Source organism: Sturnus vulgaris, chromosome 37, assembly GCF_052056855.1.
Source record: "Sturnus vulgaris isolate bStuVul1 chromosome 37, bStuVul1.hap1, whole genome shotgun sequence".
Taxonomy (NCBI): domain Eukaryota; kingdom Metazoa; phylum Chordata; class Aves; order Passeriformes; family Sturnidae; genus Sturnus; species Sturnus vulgaris.
Genome location: NC_142279.1, coordinates 341,466 through 367,531, shown reverse-complemented (window position 1 = coordinate 367,531; position 26,066 = coordinate 341,466). Strand labels below are relative to the sequence as shown.

Below are 26,066 nucleotides of genomic sequence, written 5' to 3'. Positions count from 1 at the left end.
TGTCCGTTCACGATGCTGGCCCCCAGCAGTTCCAGGTGTATCCCAGGTGTATCTCAGGTGAATCTCACCTGTCCTGTCTCACCTGTCCAGGTGTCTGTTCACGATGCTGGCCCCCAGCAGCTCCAGGTGTATCAGTTCTATCTCAGGTGTATCTCACCTGTCTCAGGTGTATCTCAGGTGTATCTCAGGTGTCTCACCTGTCCTGTCTCACCTGTCCAGGTGTCTGTTCACGATGCTGGCCCCCAGCAGCTCCAGGTGTATCAGTTCTATCTCAGGTGTATCTCACCTGTCTCAGGTGTATCTTAGGTGTATCTCAGGTGTCTCACCTGTCCTATCTCACCTGTCCAGGTGTCCGTTCACGATGCGGGCCCCCAGCAGCTCCTGGTGCTCAAGGGCGCCCCCGAGCGGGTCCTGGAGTATCAGTTCTATCTCAGGTGTATCACACCTGTCCCAGGTGTATCTCACCTGTCCTGTCTCACCTGTCCAGGTGTCCGTTCACGACGCGGGCCCCCAGCAGCTCCTGGTGCTCAAGGGCGCCCCCGAGCGGGTCCTGGAGCGCTGCCGGGGGGCGCTGCAGGGGGGGGAGGAGCGGCCGCTGGACCCGCGCTGGCGCCAGAGCTTCGAGGGGGCGTACGCGGAGCTGGGGGGGAGGGGCGAGAGGGTGCTCGGTGAGTGGGGGAGGGGCGCGGGGGGGGGGGGGGGGGAGGGGCTGGGTGGGGGTGGGGGAGGGGTGGGTGGGGTCAGAGGGGAGCGGCGTGGCCCGGGGGGGGGGGGGGGAGGGGGCGCTGGGTGAGTGGGGGAGGGGGTGTATGGGGGGGAAGGGGGGGGTGGGGGAGGGAAAGGGCGCGCGATCCCCCCCCATCCCCCACCCCCACCCCCCCCCCCCACCCCGCCGTGTTGTCCTGCGTGCCCTCGGTGTCCCCAAATGTCCCCAAATGTCCCCAATCCCATTTTCCCCATTTTTTTCCCTTTTTTCTTCCATTTTTTTTCTCCTCCCTGTCCCCAATCCCCTCCAATGTCCCCAATGATGTCCGCAATGATGTCCCCAATGTCCCCAATGATGTCCCCAATGCTCCCATTGTCCCCAGTGATGTCCCCATTGTCCCCAGTGATGTCCCCTCACTGTCCCCATTATTGTCCCCATTGTCCCCCCCCAGGTTTCTGTGCCCCCTCACTGTCCCCATTGTCCCCATTGATGTCCCCACTGTCCCCTCACTGTCCCCAGGTTTCTGTGCCCGCTGGCTCTGTGATGTCCCCAATGTCCCCATTGATGTCCCCATTGTCCCCTCACTGTCCCCATTGTCCCCAGGTTTCTGTGCTCCCTGGCTCCCCGCGGGCTCTGTGATGTCCCCATTGATGTCCCCAGTGTCCCCATTGATGTCCCCTCACTGTCCCCATTGTTGTCCCCCAGGTTTCTGTGCCCGCGGGCTCTGTGATGTCCCCATTGATGTCCCCTCACTGTCCCCATTGTCCCCCCAGGTTTCTGTGCCCGCTGGCTCCCCGCGGGCTCCGTTCCCCCGGGCACGGCTCCCGAGGCTCTGTGATGTCCCCATTGATGTCCCAATGTCCCCATTGATGTCCCCATTATTGTCCCCCCCAGGTTTCTGTGCCCGCTGGCTCCCCGCGGGCTCGGTGCCCCCGGGCACGGCTCCCGAGGCTCTGGCCGAGGTCGCCCACGGCCTTTGCTTCGCGGGCCTCGTGTCCCTCATCGACCCCCCCGGGCCACCGTGCCCCAGGCCGTGCGCAAGTGCCGGACGGCGGGGATCAGGGTAGGGACAATGGGGACAATGGGGACAATGGGGACAGCGGGGATCAGGGTATGACAGTGGGGACAGCGGGGACAATGGGGACAATGGGGACAGCATTGGGGACAGCGGGGATCAGGGTAGGGACATCAATGGGGACAATGGGGACAGTGGGGACAATGGGGACGGCGGGGATCAGGGTAGGGACATCAATGGGGACAATGGGGACAGTGGGGACAATGGGGACGGCGGGGATCAGGGTAGGGACAGTGGGGACAATGGGGACAATGGGGACAATGGGGACAGCGGGGATCAGGGTAGGGACAGTGGGGACAATGGGGACAATGGGGACAATGGGGACAGCGGGGGATCAGGGTAGGGACAGTGGGGACAATGGGGACAGTGGGGACAACGGGGACAATGGGGACAGCGGGGATCAGGGTATGACAGTGGGGACATCAATGGGGACAGCGGGGATCAGGGTACGACAATGGGGACATCAATGGGGACAGTGGGGACAATGGGGACAATGGGGACAATGGGGACAGCGGGGACAGTGGGGACATCAATGGGGACAGCGGGGATCAGGGTAGGGACAGTGGGGACAATGGGGACAGCATTGGGGACCGCGGGGATCAGGGTAGGGACAATGGGGACAATGGGGACAGTGGGGACAATGGGGACAATGGGGACAATGGGGACAGCGGGGATCAGGGTGGGGACAATGGGGACATCAATGGGGACAATGGGGACAATGGGGACATCAATGGGGACAATGGGGACATTGGGGACAATGGGGACAGCGGGGATCAGGGTAGGGACAATGGGGACATCAATGGGGACAATGGGGACAATGGGGACATCAATGGGGACAGCGGGGATCAGGGTAGGGACAGTGGGGACAATGGGGACAATGGAGACAATGGGGACAATGGGGACAGCGGGGACAGCATTGGGGACAGTGGGGACAATGGGGACAATGGAGACAATGGGGACAATGGGGACAGCGGGGACAGCATTGGGGACAGTGGGGACAATGGGGGACAATGGAGACAATGGGGACATCAATGGGGACAATGGGGACAGCGGGGATCAGGGTAGGACAGTGGGGACAGCGGGGACAGCATTGGGGACAGTGGGGACAATGGGGACAATGGAGACAATGGGGACAATGGGGACAATGGGACACTTGGGGAAATTTGGGGAAATTTGGGGTTTGGGGACAATGGGGGACACCAGACAGAACCACACAGGCAGCACAGGTGAGGTGGGACAGGTGACCCCTCAGGTGACCATGGTGACAGGTGACATACAGGTGACATACAGGTGACCCCTCAGGTGTGACTCAGGTGTGTCCCCCCAGGTGACCATGGTGACAGGTGACATACAGGTGACATACAGGTGACCCCTCAGGTGACCCAGGTGTGTCCCCCAGGTGATCATGGTGACAGGTGACCACCCCATCACGGCCAAGGCCATCGCGGCCGCCGTGGGAATCATCTCCGAGGGCAGCGAGACCCCCGAGGACGTGGCCGAGCGCCTGCACCTGCCCCTCGAGCAGGTGGACCCCAGGTGAGTGACACACAGGTGTGTGACAGGTGTGTGACAGGTGTGTGACAGGTGTGTCCTCAAGTGTGTGACAGGTGCTCAGGTGTCTGACAGGTCCCCAGCTGTCCCCAGGTGTATCTCAGGTGTATCCCAGGTGTGCTCAGATGTGTTCAGGTGTATCTTAGGTGTATCCCAGGTGTGTTCAGGTGTATCTTAGGTGTGTCCCAGGTGTGTTCAGGTCTGTCCCAGTCGTATCCCAGGTGTGTACAGGTGTGTTGAGGTGTGTTGAGGTGTGCTCAGGTATATCTCAGGTATATCCCAGGTGTGTTCCAGGTGTGTTCGGGTGTGCTTAGGTGAGCTCAGGTGTACTCAGGTGTGTCCCAGGTGTGTTCAGGTGTATCTTAGGTGTACCTAGGTGTGCTCAGGTGTACCCCAGGTGTGTTCAGGTGTGCTCAGGTGTGCTCAGTTGTATCTCAGGTGTGCTCAGGTGTATCTCAGGTGTACCTAGGTGTGCTCAGGTGTATCTCAGGTGTACCTAGGTGTGCTCAGGTGTATCTCAGGTGTGCCCCAGGTGTGTTCAGGTGTGCTCAGTTGTATCTCAGGTGTGCTCAGGTGTATCTCAGGTGTGCCCCAGGTGTGTTCAGGTGTGCTCAGGTGTGCTCTCTCCCCAGGCAGGCCCGTGCCCGGGTGGTCACAGGTGCAGAACTGGCCGCCATGGCCCCAGGTACGCTGGAGCACCTGCTCCGGACACACCCTGAGATGGTTTTCGCTCGGACGTCGCCGCAGCAGAAACTCGTGATCGTGGAGAGCTGCCAGCGCCTGGTGAGCACACCTGGACACACCTGGGCACACCTGGGATACACCTGGGCACACCTGGGGATACCTGGGTCATACCTGAACACACCTGGGGATACACCTGGGGACACCTGGATACACCTGGGACAGCTGGGACACATCTGGACACACCTGGACACACCTGGGATACACCTGGACACACCTGGGCACACCTGGGATACACCTGGACACACCTGGGCACACCTGGGACACACCTGGGATACACCTGAGACAGCTGGGGACACACCTGGACACACCTGGACACACCTGGGATACACCTGGGGATACCTGGGGATACCTGGGCACCTGGGGACACACCTGGGATACACCTGGGGATACACCTGGGACAGCTGGGTACACCTGGACACACCTGGGCACACCTGGGATACCTGGGGATACACCTGGGACACACCTGGGCACAGCTGGGATACCCCTGGGGATACCTGGGCACAACTGGGGACAGCGATTTGGGACATTGGGTGGGTTGGGGGTGTCCTCAATGTCACCTGTGCGTCACCTGTGTGTCACCTGTGTGTCCCTTGTGTCTCACCTGTCTCAGGGGGCCATCGTGGCGGTGACAGGTGACGGTGTCAATGACTCACCTGCGCTGAAGAAAGCCGACATCGGGGTCGCCATGGGCATCGCGGGCTCCGACGCCGCCAAGAACGCGGCCGACATGATCCTGCTGGACGACAACTTCGCCTCCATCGTCACAGGTGTGGAGCAAGGTGAGCACCTGGACAGGTGGGCACAGGTGGGCTGGGTCACCTGGACAGGTGGGCACAGGTGGGCTGGGTCACCTGGTAAAGGTGAGTACCTGAGCAGATGGGCACAGGTGTGTACAGGTGGGTACAGGTGTGGAGAGGGCAACTGGTAAAAGTGAGCACCTGGGCAGGTGTGCGGGGTCACCTGGGCAAGGTGAGCACCTGGGCACCTGGGCACAGGTGTGTGAGGTCACCTGGTAAAGGTGAGCACCTAGGACAGGTGGGCACAGGTGGGCACAGGTGGGCTGGGTCACCTGGTAAAGGTGAGTACCTGGACAGGTGGGCACAGGTGTGCGGGGTCACCTGGGCAAGGCGAGCACCTGGGACAGGTGGGCACAGGTAGGGCGGGATCACCTGGGCACGGCCAGCGTGCTCGGATGGAGTCAAGGTTACCTGGGTGTGCTCACACACCTGGAACCCAGCACACTCTGGATCTTTGGGTACCTGCACACCTGTGCTATCCCATACCTGTGTCCCCTCTCACCTGTGCTATCCCACACCTGTGTCCCCTCTCACCTGTCCCCTCCCCCAGGCCGCCTGATTTTCGATAACCTGAAGAAATCGATCGCCTACACCTTGACCAAGAACATACCTGAGCTGACGCCGTACCTGATCTACATCACGGCCAGCGTGCCCTCCCCCTGGGCTGCATCACCATCCTCTTCATCGAGCTGTGCACCGACATCGTGAGTGCTCACCTGAGCTCACCTGGGCTCACCTGAGCCACACCTGGGCACACCTGGGCACACCTGAGCCACACCTGGGCACACCTGGGTGCACCTGGGCTGCCCCAAATCCAAATTTTGGGGCTTTCTGGGCGGTTTCCTGCCTCACTGAGGTCATCCAGGTGGGTTTTTGGGTCTCACCTGTGCTCACCTGGTCTCACCTGAGCCACATCTGGGCTTCCCCAAACCCCAATTTTTGGGGTTTCCTTCCCCACTGGGGTCATTCAGGTGGGTTTTGAGTCTCACCTGGGCTCACCTGAGTCTCCCCAAACCCCATTTCCAGGTGTACCAGGTGAGATTTCTCACCTCACCTGGTGGATTTTAGGCTCCTCCAGGTGCACGGGCGTGGCTGGGGGGTTCTCACCTGTGCTCACCTGAGCTCACCTGTGCTCACCTGAGCTCACCTGTGCCCGCAGTTCCCGTCGGTGTCGCTGGCCTACGAGCGCGCCGAGAGTGACATCATGCACCTGAAACCGCGGAACCCCGGCGCGACCGATTGGTCAACGAGCCCCTGGCGGCCTACTCCTACTTCCAGATAGGTGAGGACAGGTGTGCTCACCTGGGCGGGCTCACCTGAGTGTTCACACGCCTGGATTGGGGTTACCTGAGTGCTCAAACAGCTGGATTGGGGTTACCTGTGTGTTCACACACCTGGATTGGGGTTACCTGGGTGCTCACCTGGATGGGGTTACCTGAGTGTTCACACACCTGGCTCCTGGCACACCTGTCCCCTCTCACCTGTCCCAACCCTCACCTGTCTCCTCTCACCTGTCCCTCACCTGTCCCATCCCTCACCTGTCCCTCACCTGCCCAGGTGCCATCCAGTCCTTTGCCGGGTTCACGGATTATTTCGTGGCCATGGCCCAGGAGGGTTGGTGGCCACTGCTGGTCCGGGTGTCACCTGTCCCCTCTCACCTGTCCCCTCTCACCTGTCCCTCACCTGTCCCATCCCTCACCTGTCCCCCCACCTGCCCAGGTGCCATCCAGTCCTTTGCTGGTTTCACGGATTACTTTGTGGCCATGGCCCAGGAGGGTTGGTGGCCATTGCTGGTCCAGGTGTCACCTGTCCCTCACCTGTCCCCCCACCTGCCCAGGTGCCATCCAGTCCTTTGCCGGGTTCACGGATTATTTCGTGGCCATGGCCCAGGAGGGTTGGTGGCCACTGCTGGTCCAGGTGTCACCTGTCCCTCACGTGTCCCACCTCTCACCTGTCCCTCACCTGTCCCCTCTCACCTGTCCCTCACCTGCCCAGGTGCCATCCAGTCCTTTGCCGGGTTCACCGATTACTTTGTGGCCATGGCCCAGGAGGGTTGGTGGCCACTGCTGGTCCAGGTGTCACCTGTCCCCTCTCACCTGTCCCATCCCTCACCTGTCCCTCACCTGTCCCAACCCTCACCTGTCCCTCACCTGTCCAGGTGCCATCCAGTCCTTTGCCGGGTTCACCGATTACTTTGTGGCCATGGCCCAGGAGGGTTGGTGGCCACTGCTGGTCCGGGTGTCACCTGTCCCCTCTCACCTGTCCCCTCTCACCTGTCCCTCACCTGTCCAGGTGCCATCCAGTCCTTTGCCGGGTTCACGGATTACTTTGTGGCCATGGCCCAGGAGGGTTGGTGGCCACTGCTGGTCCTGGGGCTGCGGCCGCGCTGGGAGGACGCTCACGAGCAGGAGCTGCAGGACAGCTACGGGCAGCAGTGGGTGAGTCCCGGCCTCACCTGGGGCTCACCTGGCGGGGCTCACCTGGCCGCTCGCTCACCTGAGCTGTTCCCTCCTCCCCCCGCAGACGTTCGCGCAGCGCAGGTACCAGCAGTACACCTGTTACACCGTGTTCTTCATCAGCATCGAGGTGTGCCAGATCGCCGACGTGCTCATCAGGAAAACACGGAGACTGTCCCTGTTCCAGCAGGGACCCTTCAGGTACACCTGGGCACAGGTGTGATACACCTGGGCACACCTGGGATACAATAGAACACCTGGGATAGGTATGGGACAGGTACAGGCTGTGCCAGGTCACTGATGTTCTCATCAGGTAAACCCAGAGACTGGCCCTGTTCCAGCAGGGACCCTTCAGGTACACCTGGGCACAGGTGTGACACACCTGAGATACACCTGGGCACACCTGTGACACATCTGGGCACACCTGAGACACAATAGAACACCTGAGGACAGGTGTGTCACACCTGGGCACACCTGAGGACAGGTGTAGGATGGGGGCAGGTAAGAACAGGTGTGACACAGGTACGAGAGATGACAGGACTGTCAGGTGACACAGGTGACACAGGTGACACAGGTGACGTCACAGGTATCACAGGTAACCCAGGTGTGTCTCACAGGTATCACAGGTGTGTCTCACAGGTATCACAGGTAATCCAGGTGTGTCTCACAGGTAATCCAGGTGTGTTTTTCCCCCAGGAACCGCACCTTGGTGGTGGCCATCGTGTTCCAGGTGTGCATCGGCTGCTTCCTCTGCTACTGCCCGGGGATGCGAACGTCTTCAACTTCATGCCCATCAGGTGAGCCCTGGGCACACCTGGGCACACCTGGGGCACACCTGGGACTCACCTGGGCACAGCTGAGGCTCACCTGGCCAGGTGTGCCCCCCGGCAGGTTCCAGTGGTGGTTGGTGCCGATGCCGTTCGGGCTCCTCATCCTCGTCTACGACGAAATCCGGAAACTCGGAGTGAGGAGACACCCGGGCAGTGAGTGACTCACCTGGGCACACCTGGGCACACCTGGATACAGCTGGGCACACCTGGGGACACCTGGGCTCACCTGGGCACACCTGGAAGCACGCCCAGCACACCTGGGGCTGCCCCACCCTCACCTGGCCGGGTTTTTTTCTCTCCCTCCAGGTTGGTGGGATCGGGAACTTTATTACTGAGAGGAACACCTGGAACACACCTGAGACACACCTGGGACCCTCCCTGAACACCTGGGACACACCTGGGACACACCTGGGACCCTCCCTGAACACCTGGGACACACCTGGGACACCTGGGGCGCACCTGGGGCTCACCTGGGACCCTCCCTGAACACCTGGAGCTCACCTGGAACCCACCCTGGACTCTCCTTGGATACCTGGGACTCACCTGGGACCCACCTGGGACCCACCTGGGACTCACCTGGGACTCACCTTGGATACCTGGGATTTACCTGGAACCCACCTGGGCCCCTCCCCCGCACACCTGGATTTGATTTCCCTCCCCCTCCCCCCAAATAAAGACACAGGTGACTCCTCCAGGTGTGTCCAGGTGTGTTTATTGCTCTGGGCGGGGTCAGGGCTGTGGAAAAAAATCCCCCGGGGGGGAAAAAAAATAAAAAAAAAAATCTCAAATTAAAAAAAAAAAAAAAAAAAAAAAAAATTAAAAAAAGAAATAAAACGACGAAAAAAAAAAAAAAATCCCAAAACCACAAAAAAATAAAAAACAACAACAAAAAAACCCCAACAAAAAACAAAACAAAAAACCACAAAAAACAAAAAACAAACAAAAAAAAAAAAAAAAAACCAAAAAACCAAAAAACCAAAAAAAACCCAAAAAAAAACCCTCAAAAAAGGCCCCAAAAAACCAAAAAAAAAGTCCCCAAAAATTCCCATGGAAATCACGAAAAAAACCCAAAACCACAAAAAAAAAAAACCAAAAAACCCAAAAAACCCAAAAAAACCCCAAAATAAACAACGAAACCCCAACCCCCCAAAAAACCCCTCAAAAAAAGCGCCAAAAAATAAAAAAAAAACCAAAAAAACCAACAAAAAAACGCCCAAAAATCCCCGAAATCTCACCACCCCAAAAACTCAAAAAAAACCCCCAAAAATCCCAAAAACACAAAAAAATCCCAAAACAAAAAACCCAAAAACCGCCGAAAACCCCTCAAAAAAACCCCAAAAAACAACAAAAAAACCCCACCCAAAAATCCCCAAAATCCCCAAAATTCCAACCTCGCCCAAAAAATCCCCGACCCAAAAAAAAAAAAAAACCCCAAACTCCCCCCAAAAAACCTCAAAAAAAACCGCTAAAAAAAACCCTTAAAAAACCCTAAAAACCGAAAAACCTCCCAAAACAAACCAAAAAAAACCCCCAAAACCCCCCAAATCTCGACCTCCCCCCCCAAAAAACCCAAAACCCCTCAAAAAAACCCCAAAACCCCTCAAAAAAAAACCCCAAAATCCCATAAAAAACTCAAAAAAACCCAAATTTCACCCCCCCCCCCCCCAAAAAATCCCCTCAGAAAATCCCAAAAAAGCCGCTCCGGCCTCGCTTCCGGTCACGTGAGGCGCCCAAACCACGCCCAGGTCGTTATGACGTCACCACGCTCGCTCACAGCGCGACGCGCCTTGGAGGGGGCGTGGCTTAGACCGCAAGGGGGGGGTGACGCAATTTATTGGGGGCGTTGTGGGCGTGGTCTAGGATGCAAATAGGGTGCGGCGACGTCATCAGAAGGCGCGCTCCCATCCCCTCAGGGCGGCAAAATGGCAGCGCGGTGCGATGACGTCATCAGAGGGCGCGCTCGCCTCGCCTCAGGGCAGCAAAATGGCGTCGCGGAGCGATGACGTCATCAGAGGGCGCGCTCGCCTCCCCTCAGGGCAGCAAAATGGCGGCGCTGCGCGTTCTCGTGGGGGTGAAGCGCGTCATTGACTTCGCCGTCAAGGTAAGAGCGCACCTGGGGACTCACCTGGGGACTCACCTGGGGACTCACCTGGGGACTCACCTGGGGGAGCCCCGAAATCCCCGGAAATTCCCCCCAAAAAAATTCCGGAAATTTCCGCCCCCCCCGAAAAATCCCGAATTTCTGAGGGGGGGGGGGATGGGGGAGGGGAAATGAACGAGGTGGGGGGAGGGGCGAAGGTGACACCTGGGTAAGAAATTCCCGGAATTTTTTTCTCTCCCTCCCCCCCCACCCCAAAAAAAAAAAAACAACCCCCAAAAAAAATCCCAAAATTCAGGAATTTTCCCAGCGGGAAAGTCCCCTCCAAAAATTTGGGGGGGATTTTGGGGAATTTGGGGCGAATTTGGGGGGGATTTGGGAATTTTGGGGGAAATTTGGGGCGAATTTGGGGGAATTTGGGGCGAATTTTGGGGAGTTTGGGGGGATTTGAGGGATTTTTGGAGGGGATTTTGGGGGGAATTTTGGGGCGAATTTTGGGGAAATTTGGGGGAATTTTTGGGGGGGATTCGGGGCAAATTTTGGGAAGGAATTTTGGGGGAATTTAAGCCTCACCTGAGACACACCTGGGACACACCTGGCCACACCTTTTCACCCCAAAAACCCTTTAAAAACCCCCCAAAACCCCCAAAAATCGGTTTTTTTTTGTGATTTCTCGGGAGGGGGGGGGGGACGGGACATCTCAGGTGAGCTCACCTGAGGCAGGTGTGCCGTGCAGGTGCGCGTGGCGCCAGGTGGGGGCGGGGTGCAGACGCAGGGGGTGAAGCACGCCCTGAACCCTTCTGTGAGATCGCCCTGGAGGAGGCCGTGAGGCTCAAGGAGGCCGGGCTGGCCAAGGAGGTGATAGCGGCGTCCCTGGGCACCAAGAGCAGCCAGGTGAGGTACCTGGGCACAGGTGAGAGCACCTGGGTACAGCTGGGCACACCTGGGATACACCTGGATACACCTGGGTACACCTGGGCACAGCTGGGATACACCTGGGACGCACCTGGTACAGCTGGGATACACCTGGGACAGCTGGGACACACCTGGGTACAAGTGGGACACACCTGGATACACCTGGGCACACCTGGGATACACCTGGGTACAACTGGAACACACCTGGGTACACGTGGGATACATCTGGGTACAATTGGGACTCACCTGAGCACACCTGGGCACACCTGGGACACACCTGGGATACAGCTGGACACCCCTGGGTTACACCTGGGCACACCTGGGCACACCTGGGACACACCTGGGATACAGCTGGACACCCCTGGGTTACACCTGGGTACACCTGGGCACACCTGGGATGCACCTGATCACAATGGGAACACACCTGGGTACAATTGGAACACACCTGGGCACACCTGGGGGTTGGTTTTTGGGTCATTTTTGGGCCATTTTTGGGTCATTTTTGGGCCATTTTTGGGCTATTTTGGGGTTGGTTTTCTGTTATTTTTTGGGCCATTTTTTGGCCATTTTTGGGTCATTTTTGGGCCATTTTTGGGTTATTTTTGGGTCATTTTTGGGTTAAATTTAGATTATTTTTAACCCTTTCCTGCCCCCACAGGAGACCCTGCGCACGGCCCTGGCCGTGGGTCATTTTTTGGGTCATTTTTGGTTATTTTTGGGTCATTTTTGGGTTAAATTTAGATTATTTTTAACCCTTTCCTGCCCCCACAGGAGACCCTGCGCACGGCCCTGGCGTGGGTCATTTTTGGGTCATTTTGGTTATCTTTGGGTCATTTTTGGGCCATTTTTAGATTATTTTTAACCCTTTCCTGCCCCCACAGGAGACCCTACGCACGGCCCTGGCCGTGGGCGCTGACCGGGCCGTGCTGGCCGAGGTGGGGGAGGGGTGGCCACGGGGCCCGCGAGGTGGCCACGGCCCTGGCGGCCCTGGTGGGGCGGCTGCAGCCACAGCTCGTGCTGCTGGGCAAGCAGGTGAGGCCCGGGGCTACCTGGGGGGAGGAGGGGAGGGAGGGAGGGAGACCCTATGGAGAGCCTATAGAATCCTATGGAACCCTATGGGATCCTATAGAACCCTATGGAAACCTTATGGAACCCAATGGGCACCCTATGGAAATCCCATGGAATCCTATGGAAATCCCATGGAATCCTATGGAGACCCTATAGAATCCTATGGAACCCTATGGGATCCTATAGAATCCTAGGGACACCCTATAGAACCCTATGGACACCCTATGGAAATCCTATGGAATCCTATGGAATCCTATGGAACCCTATGGAATCCTATTAACATCCTATAGAATCCTATAGAACCCTCTGGAAATCTTATGGAACCCTATGGGCACCCTATGGGAATCCCATGGAATCCTATGGAGACCCTATAGAAACCCTATGGAAGTCCTGTGGACACCCTATAGAATCCTATGGAGACCCTATAGAATCCTATGGAACCCTATGGGATCCTATGGAGACCCTATAGAGTTCCTATGGAATCCTATAGAACCCTATGGAGCCCTATGAAACCCTATGGAAATCCCATGGAATCCTATAGAACCCTACGGAACCCTGTGGAATTCTATAGAACCCTATGGAGTCCCTATAGAATGCTATGAAACCCTAGGGAAATCCTATGGAATCCTATGGAGACCCCATAGAATCCTATGGAGACCCTATAGAGTTCCTATCGAACCCTATGGAACCCTATGGAAATTCTATGGGATCCTATGGAGACTCTATAGAACCCTATGGAACCCCACAGAATATTTTAGGACCCTATGGAGACCCTATAGAGCCCCTATAGATTCCTATAGAACCTTACAGAGATCCCCAGGGACCCTTAGAGAACCCTATGGAACCTTCTAGAACCCTATAGAGCCCCTATAGAACCCTACAGATCCCTATAGAACCCCCATAAAGCCCCTATAGATCCCAACGAACCCCTGTATCTCCCCTATAGACCTGCAGGGACCCCTATAGGCCCCTCTGGACGCTCCCCCCAGAGCTCCCCCGCACCCTGGGGGGTGGGAGGTCCCCTATAGATCCCCTATAGATCCCCTATAGATCCCCTGTGTCCCCCCCCAGGCCATCGATGACGATTGCAACCAGACCGGGCAGCTCCTGGCCGCCATGTTGGACTGGCCGCAGGTAGGCCGCGCGCAGGGCAGGATGGGATACATCCCCCCCTCATGGCGGCGGAGGGGGTGAATATATCCCATCGTGCACCGCGGTGGGGGGAATTGTGGGATATATTCACCCCTAAGTCGCAAGGGGGTTGTGGGATATATTCACCTCTTCCGGTGCAGGGGATTGTGGGATATATTCACCCCTAAGTCGCAAGGGGGTTGTGGGATATATTCACCTCTTCCGGTGCTGAGGATTGTGGGATGTATTCACCTCTTCCGGTGCTGGGGATTGTGGGATATATCCCCCCCTCTTTAACCGCGGTGGCCGATGGGATATATTCCCCCTAAAGTCGCGGGGGATGACGGGATATATTCCCCCCGATGGATGTGAAGCTCCGGGAATTGAGGGGGCCCAGTTCATACTGGGAGGCTCCCAGTTCATACTGGGAGGCTCCCAGTCCTTACTGGTCCTCAGGGGACGTTCGCCTCGCGGGTGGAGCTGGAGGACGGCGCCGTGCGCGTCCAGCGGGAGGTGGACGGAGGCCTGGAAACGCTGAGGCTGCGCCTGCCGGCCGTGCTGACCGCTGACCTGCGGCTCAACGAGCCCCGCTACGCCACTCTGCCCAACATCATGGTGGGTGTGGGGTCCCCAAAATTCCCCTAAAATCTCGGGGATCGTCTCCCAAAAACTTCGGAGCGGGCCCCAAAGAGGTTCCGGTGTGGGTAGACCTGTTGTCCCAAATACTTGGGGGGATTGGGGAGGGAGAAAAATGGGATTACCCCCAAAATTCCCAAAATTTCTGGGTATTCCCCAAATCCCTGGGTATTCCCCAAATCCCCAAGACCCCCAAAATTCCCGAGAAATTCCCCAAAAATCCCTGAGATTTTCCCAGAATTCCCCTCTGGGTAGACCTGTTGTCCCACACACCTGAGGTTCCCTTTTAGGACTGAGGGGGCTTGGGAAAGTGAAATTAAACCCCCCCCCCCAAAAAAAAAAAATTCCTGGGAACCCCAAAATCCCTGAGAACATCCCCAAAATCCTTGAAAAAAACCTCCTCCCGAAAAATCCCAATTATCCCCACCCTGACCCCGTTTTTTCTGGGCGTTCCTCTTTTTTTGGGTGATTCCACCCCCCCCTAAAAATCCTCAAAAAATTCCCAAAAAATCCCTAAAATTCCCAGAAAGCCAAGAAGAAGCCCATGGAGGTGATTCCAGCAGCGGATTTGGGGGTCTCGGGGGGCTCCCCCCGCCTGAAGGTGCTGCAGGTGCAGGAGCCACCGGCCAGGGCAGGTGGGGAGAAGGTGGAAAACGTGGAGACCCTGGTGGAGAAACTGAGGCAGAGCGGCCGCATCTGAGCCTCCCAGTTCCTCCCAGTTCATCCCAGTTCAGCCCAGGAACCCTCCCGGTGCTGTACCAGTAAGCACCAGTAAGGAGGAGTTTGTCCCAGTTTGGTGCTGCTGGGTTTTTAATGGTTCTTCTGTCCTCGCTGGTGCCTTTTGGGCTGGACCAGTTCGTCCCAGTTCATCCCAGTCCTTTCCCAGTTCATCCCGGTGCCGTCCCGGTTCATCCCAGTCCCTTCCCAGTTCATCCCAGTGCCTTCCAGTCTGGCCCAGGCCCTCCCAGTGCCTTCCCCCCCCCACCCCAATAAAGGCGTGGCCAGTCGATGACGTCATCACCTTTCTGAGGAGGCGTGGTTTCAAGGGGCGCGGTCGTGGAGGGGGCGGGGCCACATCCTGGTCCAGTTTTACTGGTTTCTACTGGTTTTTATTGGTTTTTTTTTGCTGCGGGTGCATCCCAGTATAAACCAGTTCGGGACCGGACGGGTCCCAGTTTGTCCCAGTATAACCCAGCAGCTCCCAGTTAAGGTCCAGACGGGTCCTGCTGGGTCCCAGTTTGTCCTAGTATGACCCAACACGTCCCAGTTCATTTCCAGAGGGGTCCCAGTTTGTCCCAGTTCAGCCTCAGGGTGTCCCAGTATGACCCAGTGGCTCCCAGTTCAGGTGCTGGCAGGTCCCAGTTTGTCCCAGTATGACCCAGTCCGGCCCCAGCGCATTCCGGTCTGTCTCAGTATGATCCAGCGGCTCCGAGTGCGTCCCAGTTTCTCCCAGTCCGCTCCCAATTCGTCCCAGTTTGTCCCAGTTCCTCTCGGTCTCCACCGCGGCGGCTCCGCGTTGCCAAAGCAACGCCTCACCCCGCCCCCCGGAGCTGTCAATCAACTGCCTCGCCCAATCAGAGCCCGAGGCTGCGCGCCGTCCGCAGGGGCGGGGTTTGGGATGACAGACAGCGCCCTGGACCAATCAGAAGACGAGAAAGGCGGGCGCTGCGTCATCGCCGACCAATCAGCGCCGCCGAGGCCCTGCAAGAGCGGAGCGGGCGGCCCCGTACGGCCCCTCAGAGCCGGGGCGGCGGCGGCGGCGAAGATGGCGGCGGCGGACGGCGACGATTCGCTTTACCCGATCGCAGTGCTCATCGACGAGCTTCGCAACGAGGACGTGCAGGTAGCGCTGCCGGGGCCTCGCCGCGATATCCCCGGGCCTTTCCGCGGCCTCCGCGGCCTTTCCGCGGCCTCAGGACCCGGCCGCCGTCGCCCGCTCGCCGCGGCCCCGCTGTTGATGGCCGCCATGAGACGGCCGCGCTGATTGGCTGAGGCGGGCCGGTCCCCTCAGGCGCGGGCAAATGGGCGGCGGCGTTGCATGTGTGGGGTACCTTTGGTCCCCTTGGTGATTGCGGTGAAAGGCGCGCTCTGATTGGCAGGCGGTTGGGTTTGGGCTTTGTTAGCCGCGTTCTGATTGGTCCGCAGCGCGCTGAGGGGGAAAATCTACCCCGCCTCACGCCGTACCGTCCCCTAGCGGCGGGGCAGCGACCCCCCCTTTGGCCGCAGCCAATGGCAGCGCGAGGCCGAGGCAGCGCCGCTTTCCATTGGCTGCCCCCGTGGTGGGCGGGGTTTGGAGGAGCCAATCAAGGCGTTTCTCTCTGCCGCGGCGCCGCTGCGGAGCCGTGAGACGCCTCCCCTGATTGGCTGCGTCGCGTTGGGGGCGGGGTTTGCTCCGTGAGGGGGCACTTTCCTACTTTTGCCCCAAATTTGTTTTTCGCGAATTTTTCCCGGATTTTCCTCAAATTTTCCCCCTTTTTTCCATCCCAGCTGCGCCTCAACAGCATCAAGAAGCTCTCGACCATCGCGCTGGCGCTGGGCGTGGAGCGAACCCGCAGCGAACTCCTCCCTTTCCTTACCGGTACCTGGGGAAGGATCCTAAAATTTGGGGAGGGGTTCCCAAAATCTGGGTGGGGGCCGCGAGGTCCCGGAATTCTTCCCCACCCTCTAAAAAATAATAAAAAAAAAATCGGTTCTGATCTCCCCGTGGGGCGGTTTAGTTGGGGAGCGGGCGGGGTTTGGGGTGGTGGGTGGGGCTTGGGGGGGTGATTGACAGGTGTCAATCAAAGGGTCAGGTGTTTGACAGGTGTGTTACCTGTGCTGTCGCAGACACCATTTACGATGAGGACGAGGTGCTGCTGGCCCTGGCTGAACAGCTCGGCACCTTCACTGCCCTCGTAGGGGGACCCGAGTTCGTGCACTGCCTGCTGGTAAGGGCCCCAAAAACTCACACCTGGGGAACCCAAAAACTCACCTGGGGGACCCAAAAACTCACCTGGGGATCAAAAAAGTCACCTGGGGAACCCAAAAATTCACCTGGGGAACCCTAAAACATGCGTAGGAGGTATTTTATATATGATGTAATTTATTAAAAAAAAGTGTGTATATTGGGCGTATTTTTAATATATTTATTATAATTGTATGCATTAGTTGTGTATTATATTGGTGCACAAAAGCGTATTGTGTAAGGAGTTCATTAATTTTAGTGTGTTAATAAGTGTATATTAATTATATATGTGGGATGTATAATGTGATTGTAATTGTGTTTTTCCACCCCGTGTCCATCTGTCCATCCCATGTCCATCTGTCCACTCTCTGTTCATCTCTCTGTCCTTCGAACCCCCCCTTCCACTTGTCCATCTGTCCACCCCATGTCCATCTGTCCATTCTCTGTCCCTCTAACCCTCCCATGTCCATCCCATGTCTCTCTGTCCATCTGTCCCCACCGTGTCCCTCTAACCCCCCATGTCCCCCTGTCCATCCCATGTCCCTCTGTCCATCCCATGTCCCCCTGTCCATCCCATGTCCCCCTGTCCACTCTCTGTCCACCTGTCCACTCCATGTCCCTCTACCCCCCCATGTCCACCTGTCCACTCCATGTCCATCTGTCCCCCTGCCCACCCTGTCACCATGTCCCTCTGTCCACCCCATGTCCCTCTGTCCACTCTCTGTCCCTCTGTCCACTCCATGTCCCTCTACCCCCCCCATGTCCATCTGTCCACTCCATGTCCCTCTGTCCCCCTGCCCACCCCATGTCCCCCTGTCCATCTGTCCACCCTCTGTCCCCCTGTCCATCCCATGTCCCTCTGTCCATCTGTCCCTCTGTCCACTCCATGTCCCTCTGACCCCCCCCCATGTCCCCCTGCCCACCCCATGTCCCCCTGTCCATCTGTCCACCCCATGTCCCCATGTCCATCTGTCCACTCCATGTCCCTCTGTCCCCCTGCCCACCCCATGTCCCCCTGTCCATCTGTCCACCCTCTGTCCCCCCCCCCACCCCGCCCACCCCGTGCAGCCTCCCCTGGAGAGCCTGGCCACCGTGGAGGAGACGGTGGTCCGGGACAAAGCCGTGGAGTCCCTGCGGGCCGTGTCCCACGAGCACTCGCCCCCGGACCTCGAGGGCCACTTCGTGCCGCTGGTCAAACGCCTGGCGGGCGGCGACTGGTTCACGTCACGCACGTCGGCCTGCGGCCTCTTCAGCGTCTGCTACCCGCGGGTGTCCAGCCCTGTGAAGGCTGAGCTGCGCCAGTGAGTGGCTACCGAGGGAGCCGGGGTGGCTACTGAGGGGTTGGGGTGGTCACAGGGGGCGTTGGGGTGGTCACAGGGTCAGTGGGATGGGTGGGGATTTGGTTCGCGTCACGCGCGTCGGCCTGAGGCTTCTTCGGGGTCTGCGACCCGTGTCCAGCCCTGTGAGTGGCTACTGAGGGGGCCGGGGTGGCCACTGGGGGGTTGGGGTGGGTGTAGGGTCAGTGAGGTGGCCACAGGGTCACTGGGATGGCTACTGGGGCGTTGGGGTGGGTGTGGGGTCAATGAGTGGTCACTGGGGTCATTGGGGTGGGTGTGGGGTCAGTGAGTGGCCACTGGGGTCACTGAGGTTGCCACAAGGTCATTGAGGTGGCCACAAGGTCATTGAGGTGGCCACGGGGTCAGTGAGGTGGGTGTGGGGTCAGTGAGTGACCACAGGGTCACACCAACCCATCCCAGGTGTGCTCAGGTGACTCTGAGTAGTACCCAGGTAGTGCTCAGGTGATTCCAGGTGTGCCCAGGTGACCCCAGGTAGTGCCCAGGTGACCCCGGGCCTTGCTCAGGTGCCACCAGGTGATCCTGGGTAGTGCCCAGGTGACCCCAGGTGACCTCAGGTAGTGCCTAGGTGACCCCGGGCTTTGCCCAGGTGCACCCAGGTGACCCTGGGCAGTACCCAGGTGGTACCCAGGTGCGCCCAGGTAACTCAGGTGTGCCCGCAGGTACTTCCGGAACCTGTGCTCGGATGACACGCCCATGGTGCGGCGCGCGGCCGCCTCCAAGCTGGGCGAGTTCGCCAAGGTGCTGGAGCTGGAGCACGTCAAGAGCGAGATCATCCCCATGTTCTCCAACCTGGCCTCGGACGAGCAGGTACGGCACACCTGGGTACACCTGGGTACACCTGGGGGGCAGCTGGGTACACCTGGGTGACACCTGGGTGACACCTGGGTGCACCCTGATGTATCTGTGAGGAGCTGGGGGGCACCTGGTGGGAGCTGGGGGGTACCTGGGCATATCTGGGGATTACCTGGCTGTACCTGAGGGTCACCTGGGCACACTTGTGGCTCACCTGGGGGTTGTTTGGGGCTCACCTGTGCAGGACTTGGGAGTGAAAATATTACCTGAGGGTTACAAGTGAACACTTGGGGGTTATGTGAGGGTTACCTGTGCACACCTGAGGGTTACCTGTGCTCACCTGTGGGCAGGATTCAGCGCAGCTGCTACCAGTGGAGTTATTCCCATAGGAGCGATGATCTGGGGGTTACCCGTGAATCACTTGGGGGTTACCTGTGGGTCACCTGTGGGTTACCTGTGACTCACCTGCGCACACCTGTGCTCACCTGTGCAGGACTCGGTGCGGCTGCTGGCGGTCGAGGCGTGCGTGAGCATCGCGCAGCTGCTGCCGCAGGAGGAGCTCGAGGGGCTGGTGATGCCCACGCTGCGCCAGGCGGCCGAGGACAAGTCCTGGAGGGTGCGCTACATGGTGGCCGACAAGTTCACCGAGGTGGGGGCACACCTGGGACACACCTGGGTACACCTGGATACACCTGGGATACAGCTGTGTACACCTGGATACACCTGGGGGCATCTGGCGTACACCTGGATACACCTGGGTGTATCTGGGATACACCTGGATACACCTGGGGTACAGCTGTGTACACCTGGGTGTATCTGGGATACACTTGGATACACCTGGATGCACTTGGGATGCACCTGGATACACCTGGGGTACACCTGGGTACATTTGGCATACACCTGGGTACTCCTGGATGCACGTGGGGTACACCTGGATACACTTGGGGTACACCTGGATACACTTGGGGTACACCTGGGTACATCTGGGATACAGCTGCTTACACCTGTGTACACGTTGGGGCACCTGGATTACACCTGGGATACACCTGGGGGCATCTGGGGCACAGCTGGGGGCACCTGGGATACACCTGGATGCGTCTGGGGTACACCTGGATACACCTGGGGGAACCTGGGCACACCTGGGGATGGGATTTGGGGAGGTTTGGGGCAAGTTTTGTGGGTTTTTTTGGTGGGAATAAGTTTGGGGACACACCTGGGGACACACCTGGGGCACACCTGGACACACCTGGGCCGTGTCCCCGCAGCTCCAGCGCGCCGTGGGCCCCGAGATCACCAAGACCGACCTGGTGGGCGCCTTCCAGAGCCTCATGAAGGACTGCGAGGCCGAGGTGCGCGCGGCCGCCTCGCACAAGGTCAAAGGTCAGTGGCTACCAACCTGTCCTTTGGGCTACCAAGCTGTTCCTGGGGCTACCAACCCAACCTTGGGGCTACTAAGTTGTTCCTGGGGCTACCAATCTGGGCTTGGGCTAGCAACCCGGCCTTTGGGCTAGCGACCTGTCCTTGGGGCTAGCAACCTGTTCTTGGGGCTACCAACCTGGGTTTGGGCTACCAACTTGGCCTTGTGGCTACCAACCCAACCTTGGGGTACCAACCTGGGCTTGGGCTACCAACCCGTCCTTGTGGCTCCTAACCTGGGCTTGGGCTACCAGCCTGTCCCTGGGGCTACCAACCCGGCCTTGGGGCTACCAACCTGCATTTGGGCTACCAACTTCTCCTTGGGGCTACAAACTCAAAACTTGTGGCTACCAACCCAATCTTGGGGCTACCGACCTGTTCCTGGGGCTACCAACCCGGCCTTTGGGCTACCAACCTGTCCCTGATGTCACTCTCAGGTGCCCGCACCTGTCCCAGGTGTTCTCACCTGTCCCAGGTGTTCTCTCTCAGGTGTTCTCTCTCAGGTGTTCTCACCTGTCCCAGGTGTTCTCTCTCAGGTGTTCTCTCTGTCCCCAGAGTTCTGTGAGAATCTCTCCCCCGACTGTCGCGAGGCCGTGATCATGGGTCAGATCCTGCCCTGCATCAAGGTGAGCGCACCTGGGCACACCTGGGGTACACCTGGGGTACACCTGGGTACACCTGGGGAGAGCTGGGCACACCTAGGACACACCTGGGGAGAGCTGGGATACACTTGGGGCACACCTGGGCACACCTGTGGGCCACAGCTGGGGTCACCTTGGGGTGCTGGGACACACCTGGGGCACATGGGCACACCTGGGGCACACCTTTGTGCCTCTCCCTGCGACCTCAGGGCCTTTCCCCGAGGCCAGGTGAGCTCACCTGTGCTCACCTGTGCTCACCTGTGCAGGAGCTGGTGTCGGATGCCAACCAGCACGTGAAGTCAGCGCTGGCCTCGGTGATCATGGGGCTGTCCCCGATCCTGGGCAAGGACAACACGGTGGAGCACCTGCTGCCCCTGTTCCTGGCACAGCTCAAGGACGAGGTGAGCGCACCTGGGCACACCTGGGCACACCTGGGGACAGATACAGCACACCTGGGTACGGCTGGGTACACACACAGCACACCTGGGTACACCTGGGCACTGCTGCCCCTGTTCCTGGCACAGCTCAAGGACGAGGTGAGCGCACCTGGGCACACCTGGGCACACACCTGAGGAGCCACCACCTACTGGCGCCTCCTCCCAGTAACTCCCAGTCCCTCCCAGTAACTCCCAGTCCATCCCAGTAACTCCCAGTAACTCCCAGTCCATCCCAGTTCCCCTCAATAAACCCCCCAGTGTTTCCCTGTCTCCCTCTGGTGGCGGCTTTGGGAACTGCAACTCCCTCCCAGTTCCCTCCCAGTCCCTCCCAGTGACTCCCAGTCCATCCCAGTCTCTCCAAATCCCTTCCCAGTAACGCCCAGTGCCTTCCCAGTCCCTCCCAGTCTCTCCCAATTCCCTCCCAGTCCCTCCCAGTAACTCCCATTGCCTCCTAGTGCCCCTTCGTCTCCCTCTGGTGGCGGCTTTCAGAACTGCAGCTCCCTCCCAGTCCCTCCCAGTCTCTCCCAGTCTCTCCAAACCCACTCCCAGTCCCTCCCAGTCCCTCCCAGTGCCCTCCCAGTAACTCCCAGTACCCTCCCAGTGCCCCGAGGTGCGGCTGAACATCATTTCCAACCTGGACTGCGTGAACGAGGTGATCGGCATCCGGCAGCTGTCGCAGTCGCTGCTCCCCGCCATCGTGGAGCTGGCCGAGGACGCCAAGTGGCGAGTGAGGCTGGCCATCATCGAGTACATGCCACTGCTGGCCGGCCAGCTGGTGAGACTGGGAGCGACTGGGATAAACTGGGAGGGGCTGGGAGGGACTGGGAGAGGGTTGGAGGATGGTATCGGGCAGTGGAATGGAGTTAGGGGCTTGTATGGGGCACTGGGATGGACTGGGAGGGGACTGGGATATACTGGGATGGACTAGGAGGGGACTGGAATGGACTGGGAGGGGACTGGGATGGACTAGGAGGGGATTGCGATGGACTGGGATATACTGGGAGGGACTGGGAGAAGGTTGGAGCATGGTATGGGGCACTGGGATGGAGTTACGGGCTTGTATGGGGGCACTGGGATGGACTGGGATATACTGGGAGGGGGTTATGAGTGTCTGGAGAGGGACTGGGATGGACTAGGAGGGGACTGGGATGGACTGGGAGCGACTGGGATATACTGGGAGGGGGTTATGAGTGTCTGGAGAGGCACTGGGATGGACTGGGAGGGGACTGGGATATACTGGGATGGACTAGGAGAGACTGGGATATACTGGAAGCAACTGGGAGGGACTAGGATATACTGGGAGGGGTTTGGAGCATGGTCTGGGGGGACTGGGATATACTGGGAGGGGACTGGGATGGACTGGGATATACTGGGAGGGGACTGCAAGGACACCGGGATGGACTGGGAGGGACTGGTAGAGACTGGGATTGAACTGGGATGGACTGGGATTGAACTGGGAGTTCTGAGATGGACTGGGATATGCTGGGATATACTGGGAAGCATTGGCAGGGATTTGTTCTTACTGGACCATACTGGTTCATACTGGTTCATACTGGTTTATACTGGTTCATACTGGTTTATACTGGTTCATACTGGTCTTTACAGGGCGTGGAGTTCTTCGATGAGAAGCTGAACTCGCTCTGCATGGCCTGGCTGGTGGATCACGGTACTGGGGGCTACTGGGAGCTACTGGGACTTACTGGGAGCTACTGGGGGCTACTGGGATGGTTACTGGGAGCTACTGGGAGTTATTGGGAGGGTTACTGGGAGTTACTGGTAATTTATACTGGACCGTACTGGTTCATAGTGATTTATACTGGTCTATACTGGTGTATAGGAGTTTATACTGGTCCATACTGGTCCATTCTGGTTTATACTGGTCCATACTGGTCCATTCTGGTTTATACTGGTCCGAACTGGTCCGTACCGGTCCGTATCATTCCATACTGGTTCAGATTGGTTCATACTGATCCATACTGGTTTATACTGGTTCTCAGCGGTTTATATTGATCCATACCGGTTCATACTGGTTTATACCGGTTCATACTGGTTTATACTGGTTTATACTGGTTTATACTGGTTCATACTGGTGTCTCCCCCCCCTGCAGTGTACGCCATCCGCGAGGCTGCCACCAGTAACCTGCGCAAGCTGGTGGAGCGCTTCGGGCACACCTGGGCCCAGGGCACCATCGTGCCCAAGGTGCTCGCCATGGCCGCCGACCCCAACTACCTGCACCGCATGACCACGCTCTTCTGCATCAACGTGGGTACCTGGGGGCACCTGGGGGCACACCTGGGCACAGCTGGGGGCACCTGGGAGGGATAGAAACACACCTGGGTATACCTGGGTATACCTGGGTACAGACCCAAACACACCTGGGTACACCTGGGGGCACCTGGGAGGGATAGAAACACACCTGGGTATACCTGGGTACAGATCCAAACACACCTGGGCACACCTGGGTACAGATCCAAACACACCTGGGTACACCTGGGGGCACCTGGGAGGGATAGAAACACACCTGAGTATACCTGGGTACAGACCCAAACACACCTGGGTACACTTGAGAAGGATAGAAACACACCTGGGGGCACACCTGGGCACACCTGGGTACACCTGAGAGGGATAGAAACACACCTGGGCACACCTGGGCACACCTGGGTACACCTGAGAGGGATAGAAACACACCTGGGCACACCTGGGTACAGACCCAAACACACCTGGGCACACCTGAGAGGGATAGAAACACACCTGGGCACACCTGGGTACAGACCCAAACACACCTGGGCACACCTGGGTACACCTGGTCCTTCCTGAGACATGAGCAACGGATGTTTCCAATGCCTTTGTCCCACCTGTCTTTGTCTTACCTGTCCCTGTCTCATCTGTCACACCTGTCCCAGGTGTTCTCCCCTCACCTGTCTCACCTGTGTCTCACCTGCCCAGGTGCTGTCGGAGGTGTGTGGCCAGGAGGTCACCACCCAGCAGATGTTGCCCATGGCCCTGTCACACCTGTCCCACGTTACCTGTGCCAGGTGTTCCCCTCTCACCTGTCTCACCTGTCTCACCTGTCTCACCTGTGTCTCACCTGCCCAGGTGTTGTCGGAGGTGTGTGGCCAGGAGGTCACCACCCAGCAGATGTTGCCCACCGTGCTGCGCATGGCGGCCGACGCCGTGGCCAACGTTCGCTTCAACGTGGCCAAATCCCTGCAGCGCATCGGGCCCATCCTGGACAGCGGGTACTGGGTTATACTGGTTTATACTGGGTTATACTGGGATGGGACTGGGGAGTGTGCTGGGCCCATCCTGGACAGCGGGTACTGGGTTATACTGGTTTATACTGGTTTATACTGGGATGGGCTTTGGGGAGTGTGCTGGGCCCATCCTGGACAGCGGGTACTGGTTTATACTGGGTTATACTGGTTTATACTGGTTTATACTGGGATGGGCTTTGAGGGTGTGCTGGGCCCATCCTGGACAGCGGGTACTGGTTTATACTGGGAGATACTGGGATGAACTGACTCACCTGTCCTTGTCTCACCTGTGTCTCACCTGTCCCAGGACGCTGCAGACCGAGGTGAAGCCGGTGCTGGAGAAGCTGACGCAGGACCAGGACGTCGACGTCAAATATTTCGCACAGGAGGCACTGACAGGTGAGACACACCTGGGGACACACCTGGGGACACACCTGGGATACACCTGAGGGGGATTGGAGACACCTGGGGAGGTTTGGGGACACCTGGGGACACATCTGGGGACACATCTGGGGACACCTGGGGATACTTGGGTGCAGCTGGGGATATCTGGGCACACCTGGGGACACACCTGAGGGGGATTGGTGACACCTGGGTGGGTTGGGGATACCTGGACACACCTGGGGACACATCTGGGGGCACCTGGGGACACACCTGAGGGGGATTGGTGACACCTGGGTGGGTTGGGGATACCTGGACACACCTGGGGACACATCTGGGGATACCTGGGATACACCTGGGGGCACCTGGGGACACACCTGAGGGGGATTGGTGGCACCTGGGTGGGTTGGGGATACCTGGACACACCTGGGGACACACCTGGGATACCTGTTGGGGATTTGTGAGGGCTCAGGTGAGCTCAGGTGAGCTCTCTGTCCCCTCCCCCCACAGTGCTGGCGCTGGCCTGACCCCCCCGGACCCCCCCGCATGTGACCGGAGCTGTGACCGCCCCTCCCCCACCCACCCACCCCTCCCCCTCTCAACGGTGTCACCCCTCCCCCCCCCCACCCCCCCATCATCCCCTCCCCCCCCCCGCTGTTCATTAATTAATTAATTAACGAGGATTTCGCCGTTAATAAAAACCACAACGAGGCGCCGGAGTTGTTTATTGGGGGGGGGGGTGTCACGTGGTGCAAAATGCGCTTCCCCCCCCCTAAGGAAAAAAAAGGCACTGGCCCTTTAAATACAGGCCACGCCCTCTTCCCGCATGCGTGTT

General features: G+C 58.5%; 4 protein-coding genes across 4 annotated transcripts in view; all 4 read left to right on the top strand.

Annotated features, from left to right (window-relative positions):
* Nucleotides 1–306, top strand: part of LOC148220480 (RNA-binding protein 42-like) — a 5,669-nt gene extending 5,363 nt beyond the window's left edge. The window contains 1 exon segment of the mRNA XM_088155339.1: nucleotides 296–306. Coding sequence (XP_088011465.1) covers nucleotides 296–306 — 11 coding nt within the window.
* A 55-nt stretch (nucleotides 307–361) lies between these two features.
* LOC106864376 (ATPase H+/K+ transporting subunit alpha) lies at nucleotides 362–8,847 on the top strand. Its single transcript, XM_088155338.1, is given in 16 exon segments — nucleotides 362–668; nucleotides 1,601–1,717; nucleotides 1,720–1,769; nucleotides 3,181–3,317; nucleotides 3,965–4,115; nucleotides 4,687–4,855; nucleotides 5,424–5,525; nucleotides 5,528–5,577; nucleotides 6,033–6,099; nucleotides 6,102–6,155; nucleotides 7,166–7,311; nucleotides 7,397–7,530; nucleotides 8,026–8,096; nucleotides 8,099–8,126; nucleotides 8,221–8,312; nucleotides 8,466–8,847. Coding segments are annotated over 16 exon segments (1,704 nt in total). The 3' UTR covers nucleotides 8,495–8,847.
* A 1,325-nt stretch (nucleotides 8,848–10,172) lies between these two features.
* Nucleotides 10,173–15,024, top strand: ETFB (electron transfer flavoprotein subunit beta). The gene is given in 8 exon segments (XM_088155319.1): nucleotides 10,173–10,260; nucleotides 10,994–11,048; nucleotides 11,051–11,151; nucleotides 12,054–12,133; nucleotides 12,135–12,204; nucleotides 13,312–13,374; nucleotides 13,828–13,986; nucleotides 14,534–15,024. Coding segments are annotated over 8 exon segments (759 nt in total). The 5' UTR covers nucleotides 10,173–10,203; the 3' UTR covers nucleotides 14,708–15,024.
* Nucleotides 15,025–15,689: 665 nt separating this feature from the next.
* On the top strand, nucleotides 15,690–25,897 carry PPP2R1A (protein phosphatase 2 scaffold subunit Aalpha). Its single transcript, XM_088155315.1, has 15 exons — nucleotides 15,690–15,850; nucleotides 16,495–16,585; nucleotides 16,834–16,934; nucleotides 18,020–18,252; nucleotides 18,969–19,116; nucleotides 19,595–19,750; nucleotides 20,367–20,481; nucleotides 21,073–21,143; nucleotides 21,425–21,559; nucleotides 22,197–22,370; nucleotides 23,201–23,261; nucleotides 23,704–23,858; nucleotides 24,693–24,835; nucleotides 25,158–25,249; nucleotides 25,742–25,897. Exons 1-15 carry the CDS (start codon nucleotides 15,773–15,775, stop codon nucleotides 25,756–25,758), a joined length of 1,770 nt encoding a protein of 589 aa, XP_088011441.1. The 5' UTR covers nucleotides 15,690–15,772; the 3' UTR covers nucleotides 25,759–25,897.
* The last annotated feature ends 169 nt before the right edge of the window (nucleotides 25,898–26,066 follow it).